Source organism: Myotis davidii, unplaced genomic scaffold, assembly GCF_000327345.1.
Source record: "Myotis davidii unplaced genomic scaffold, ASM32734v1 scaffold551, whole genome shotgun sequence".
Classification (NCBI taxonomy): Eukaryota; Metazoa; Chordata; class Mammalia; order Chiroptera; family Vespertilionidae; genus Myotis; species Myotis davidii.
Genome location: NW_006283788.1, coordinates 242,669 through 248,846, shown reverse-complemented (window position 1 = coordinate 248,846; position 6,178 = coordinate 242,669). Strand labels below are relative to the sequence as shown.

General features: G+C 51.3%; 1 protein-coding gene across 1 annotated transcript in view; it reads left to right on the top strand.

The window, feature by feature from the left end:
- The first annotated feature begins 519 nt into the window (after nucleotides 1-519).
- Nucleotides 520-6,178, top strand: part of UHRF1 (ubiquitin-like with PHD and ring finger domains 1) — a 40,576-nt gene continuing 34,917 nt past the window's right edge. Inside the window, exon 1 of the mRNA XM_006754030.1 lies at nucleotides 520-682. Within this exon, the coding sequence (XP_006754093.1) occupies nucleotides 530-682 (153 nt within the window). The 5' untranslated portion in view covers nucleotides 520-529. The remainder of the gene's footprint in view (nucleotides 683-6,178) is intronic.

The window sequence follows — 6,178 nt, the reverse complement described above, 5'->3', positions numbered from 1 at the left end:
AGGTCGGAGCTTCGCGTGTCTCCGGGGTGGGGGCTGGGGGGTTCTTCCCCTTTGCACTTAGTTGAGTTCCCAGGGACTTCTGAAGTTCCGACCTGCGCCGGACTTTTGGGTTTCCCTCTTGCGTCAGTATTAATTGAGTGAATGAATGAATGAACGAACTCGACCCTCCAGCTTTTGGCTGTGTCTTTCCTCCTCTGGACGTTGGTGTCTCTCCTCCGAAGCGGGTGTGTGGGTTGGACTGAGTAGTTCCAGAGGCCGCTTGCCTTCCCTAATTTCCCCTTCCTCCTAAACGCTACCCTGGTGTTAGTCATTTACGCGTTAACTCCTTTAATTTACTCTGCCTGGCCCCGGGCTAGCTCTGGCCGTCTGTGGGGACTAGGGGGTCCGAGAGGGCGTTCGGGGAGTTTTTGGGTGTCCGCAGACTGGACAAAGCCAGGATGACCCAAGCGTGGCACGGGCCTGGTGGGGGCGGCAGCGGCAGCGCTGACCGGAGGATCCACTCTCTGCTCTCGCAGCACCAGCAGGCATCATGTGGATCCAGGTTCGCACCATGGACGGGAAGGTGGCCCACAGCGTGGGCTCGCTCTCCAGGCTGACCAAGGTGGAAGAGCTGCGGGAGAAGATCCAGGAGCTGTTCCACGTGGAGCCCGGCCGACAGCGGCTCTTCTACCGGGGCAAGCAGGTAAGCCCGCCCTGCAGGCTGCCCGCCGCCCAGCACCTTTGTTCCGGTCTCGTCCAGGCTTTGCTCCTCCGCCACCAGCACATTCAGACTGCCCCCCGCCCCCCCCATCCGGCCCCGCTTCATGTCTCCACAGAAAACTCCCATGCCTGAGCCAGGAACAAAGGCTCAACTCACAGACTGACACACTGGGCAGGCAGCTGGCACTGGAATCTGTAGCATTCGGGTTTCTCACACTCCCTTTTCCTTTTATTGTTTTTGAAGCCCCTCAAAAAAATTTCTAGGAAAAGAAGTTGGAGGTGGCTGACGGAGAGCCGATGAATTTCAAGGAAGAGCCCAGAATCCTTACTCAAACACTAGGGCGGAAGGGACCGCGTTGTTCTTTGAAACGCACACTGGTGGCCCAAGCCCGCACCTATTTTGAGTTTGACCACCCCCAGGGGGTGTTTTCTAGAAATTTGGACCAGCTTATTCAGAGGCGGGAGACGGTGCTCGCAAATCTGGAATTTCTGCCACTCTGGGCCTGCAGGGGCTGCGGATGACCAGGGGCTGGTGCTGCGGTCTGCGGCCTTGCTCCTCTGTCCTCCGACCCTGGTAGCAGTTAAAATGGCCACCCCTGCTTTAGCGGTGGCTCGCAGTTGGGACGGTCTCTCCAGTGGCACTGGGGGAGGTTTCCAGTTTTGTAGTTGTCCTTGGGGGATGTACGCCTGAAATTTCCCTGAGTGGGAGATGGTGGCACGAAGCGTTGGTCCTGTCTGCTGGGACCCTCCTGGAGTAGGGTCAGGGTTGTAGCGATTGAATTGGATTAAAAGTCTTCAGTTGGGCTGTGCGCCCGACTTTGTTGTTGTGGCGTTTTGAACTGGATCCTGCCGCCATCTGGTGTCTAGATTGAAAAATAAACACTCCGTGTCCGCGCCTGGGCATGATTTTTGGGGGTTGGGAGGATCCTGTGTGCTTACTTGAAATGAGACCTGATGATTAATTTCTTGGGCTTGCAGCGCCCTGGAAGACCTTTAGCCTCCTTCCTGTGAGAGATAGGATGACTTGAATGTCTTAAGAATCTGAGTTAACCCGCCCTGCCTGGGGTGGGAAAGCCGATCCTGCAAACTTGGGGATGTAACTGTGCAGTCCCATTCGTGTTGAGAAAAGGCAGGGCTTGCGTGGAGTTCCTCTGGGCTGCTGCTATCTCCTGCCTCTTAAGAGTGCCTCATTTGGTGGCATCTACACTGATTGTGTTTTGCCACTCAGTCAATTTGTTCAGCAGAGGTCCTTTCTGAAAACCTTGCATGTGCCTACTAAGCAGTTCATGGTGTAGTTCAAAGGCAGGTTGAATGGAGTCCTCACAAAGTTCAAGGAAGCACGTATGTTTGTTTGCCTGTTGTGTGCCAAACACGTTTTTTTTTTTTTAAAAAACATCAGTAGGTTTATATTCTTTTAAACACTGTTCATTTTAATTTTTACATTGCAAACATGTAGAAAAGTTGAAAGACCCACGAACACATGAACACCTCCCTAGGTTTTACCACTGATATTTTGTGTAGTCACTTTTATCACTCGGCTCTGTCTTGCTCTATCCATCCACCAATATGTCTTATTTTTGGGGATGCATTTCAAAGTAAGTTTGCAGACGATAGTTCATATCATCCCTAAACACTCAGCATGCCTGTCATTAAGTAGAGTTCACTATTGGGGTTCTCACTGTCTTTTTAGGTAAAATTTGTATATATCAAGGCACGTCTTAAGCAGACCATTTGGAGTTCTGACAAATGTCTATACCCCCATAACCAAACCCCTATCTCCCTTCATTCATCATACAATATTTGATCCATTCAGAAGTCTTGCTGACCTCTGTGTAAGTACAAAGCATGGTGACAGCAACACCAAGGTGCCTTAGACACGCACATAGTGCCTTTAATCTTAAGGCTGTTGGCGATGAGATACAGGACTCTTAACGCTGCTTTCACACAGTGCAGCTTTTATAGTTACCACAGTGTGGCCAGTTCTCCTTCCTGCTGTGCTCCTCGGCAGGCAGCTTTGTGAGGGACGTGCAGTTGTTTCTGTCTTCCGGGTAAGGGAGCGAGGCCTCAGAGCCTGATGCAATTTCCCCGAGGTTGTCTGGCCAGGAATCGGCCTGGTGGCTCGGAGGTGTGGACATCGACGGGAGGGTGGGTGACAAAAGCACACAAGCCGCGGCTCCAGGCAAGTCAAGCCTGCAAACAGACTGGACTAATAGTGATAGGAAGTGGTGCAGTTTCCAGTGGGTGCAGGAGAGCTGTTGTTTTCCAGAACGTTCTAGGGAGTCTGCACAATCTCCCCGCCCTTAAAAGAAATATGGCAAAGCAGTCCAAGTTCTGCAGGGAGGTTGACTGAGACCATAAAGCAGAACATAGCTGAGTCTTTCTTCAGGATATGGGAGGGCTTTGTGGCAGCTTATTTAGGCCGAATAGGTTGGCGGTTATGTCGCTTGATTGGCGGAAATACAGGGAGCATGGGGGGAAGGGACCTCGGCGGCAGGCCCAGCCTGGGCAAGGAGACAGGCATCTGGCGCCTGTTTTTTTGCTGCCCATAAAATTAATAATAGCTGTTATTTGTGGCATAGCCTTGAACAAGCTCAGGTATAGGGCTTTGCGCTTTACATGATCTTCCCAAGTCCCCTGTCCCAGCGGCTTGGCCATGGACTCTGTTCGGACGGAGCTAATTGTGGACCCACGGCATGGTGGCATGGTAAGAATGCAGTGAGGTAATGGATGTGAAGGAATGAGCCCATGTCTGGCTCACAGTAAAGGTGCAATAAATCAGCTCAGGGCCCGTCCCCCTGGGGGGCCCTGCCATGGGGGCCGGTCATTCTCCGTGAGGGGCTTGGTCTTTCTCTGTGGGGGGCTGTGCCGTGTTGAGCAGCATCCCTGGCCCCACCCACTCAATGCTAGGAGCACCCCTGGTTGTGATAACCACAAATGACCCCAGCATCACCAAGTGTCCTCTTGGGGACAAAATCACCCCTAGTAGTTTTGTAGCTAACTTAGGAAAACAGCTAACCCGGCCTTGCTGAGCTCCAAGGCTCTGTTAAGGTCAGTCTGAAAGATCGGTTGAAATGATATCCTGGGAATGGCCTTGCAAGGGTCACTCATGTCACAGAAACCTACCAAGTGTCTCTGCTGTAGTGGCCTTTCCGGGATGCCTGCCTTTCCGAAGGGCAGGGTCAGGCAGCAAATAGGACAGTTCCTCGCAGAGCCTTGTTCTTCCGGCTGCTTGATGGAAGGGCCCTTTTCCCATGGAGAGCTCCCAGCTAGAGGGCATGCCCTCTAAGCCGGGGGTCAGCAGATTCTGTCTGTAAAGAACCTGGTAGTAAATATTTGTCTCTCTCGGGATGGCTCACCTCCACCACTGGAGCAGGAAGGCAGCCATAGACAGTATGTAAACGAATGGACCTGTTTCAGTAGGCGTCACAATACCTTTTGTTTACAAAACCAAGTGTGGGACAGAACTGTCACGAGGGCTGTGGTATGCCAATCACCTTGTGCTCTGATCCAGGCTCCGGGTTGGTGAAGCCAGGTTTTATTCTCAGGAACAGCATTGCTGTGGAATGTGTCAGGGCACTTGGTTGCAGGAGTTTTTCCAGGGCAGGGTGCTCAGACTGTTTGGTCTCAGGCCCCCTGTCCACCCTCCAAAGTGATTGAGGACCACGAAGAGCTTCTGCTGGGGTTATGTCCATTGTTTCTTATGTGTTAGAAATTGGAAATTAGAAGTCAGAATTCACGCGTGCACGTTTCCTTGGTCGTCAGAATGGTGGCATCATCCTGCATTATGAAGGCTCCCCTGTATCCCTGTGAGACTATAGGAGTGAAAATGGCCAGGGTCCGCGTGGAGCCATCACAAGAGTTTTGGCCTTATGCCACTGAAATGTTGCTCCAGGGCACATGGTCAGCTGTGGCCCTGCCGGGTCAAAGGACAGAGTTCAGTTGTCGTGCCTGATTTGCATTCTCCATGTCTGAGAGGAGCTAAGATGTGCGAGAAGGGTCGTGCTTGAGGTGCTCACTCTGCTTGCTCCTTCCCGAGCAGTGTGTCACCTCTGCCACATCTGGGATCCTGCTCCCTGTGTTTTCTTCTTCCGTCTCCCCATCCCTCTTGTCTGGCCTGCACCTCAGGTTGCTCTGCGGAGGCCTGGAGGCTGAGATGGGAAGATGGGCGGTGGGGTAAGCTGCATCCCCTGGAAGAGGGGCAGAACAGTTTCTCACTTCCTGCCTCTGCAAGTTCCCTTTTCTCCTCCAGCTCTGGGTCCCTCTGGGCACCAGGCTCACACCACCCTCATTAAGACCCTGCAGTCTGGTTTATGTCCTCTCCACCTCTCACCCAAATTGCCGCCACATGCCAAACCTGGTGACATTTATTTCCTGCTCTCTTGTGTTTTGGGGCAGCACACGGCACCCTGAAAAGTATCCCCCAAAAATCACGAAGGGCAGAAAGTGAACAGAAGCAATAGGCATGGAGAGCTTTTTTATTTTTATTTTTTGTATTTTATTGATTTTAGAGAGAGGGGAAGGGAGAGGGATAGAGAGATAGAGACATGGATGAGAGAAACATTGATCGGCTGCTGCTTGTGCACCCCTACTGGGGATCGAGCCTGAAACCCGGGCATGTGCCCTGATCAGGAATTGAACCTGGTGACCTCTTGGTTCATGGGTTGATGTTCAACCACTGAGCTACCCTGGCCAGGCAACATGGTAAGCTTTTTCTTTTTATAAAGAGCATCTCCTTTAATTTTTTTAATTTATTTTTTTAATCCTCACCTGAGAATATTTTCCATTGATTTTTAGAGAGAGGGGAAGAGAGAAAGACAGAAATATCGATGTGAGAGACACACATTGACTGGTTGGCATCTGCACTCACCCCGACCAGGGCCGGGGAGGAGCCTGCTACTGAGGTACATGCCCTTGACCGGAATCGAACCGGGACCTATTGGTCCGCAGGCTGACACTCTATACACTGAACCAAACAGGCTAAGACATGATGAGCTTTTTTTTTCTTTTTTTTAAAATATATCTTTATTGATTTCAGAGAGGAAGGGAGAAGGGAGAGAGAGAGAGAGAGAAACATCAGTGATGAGAGAGAATCATTGACTGTCTCCTGCACAGCCCCTACTGGGGATCAAGCCCGCAACTGGGGCATGTGCCCTAACCGGAATCGAGCCTGGGACCCTTCAGTCCTCAGGCCAATGCTCTATCCACTGAGCCAAACCAGCCAGGACCGCGGTGAGATTTTAATACAAGTTTCCAAAAGGAACCAGGTGCTTTCTTGTTAAATTGTATATGTGTTTATTTAGATTTACATGATGCCCATGGCATAAAATTCCAAATGTCCAGGAAGCATACTTGGTTTAAAAGAGAGAAAGAGAGATATAATTTAAATATTGTAGGCAGTTGGCCCTGGCCAGGTAGCTCGGTTGGTTAGAGTGTTGTCCTCATGCGCCAAGGTTGTGGGTTTGAGCACCAGTCAGGGCAC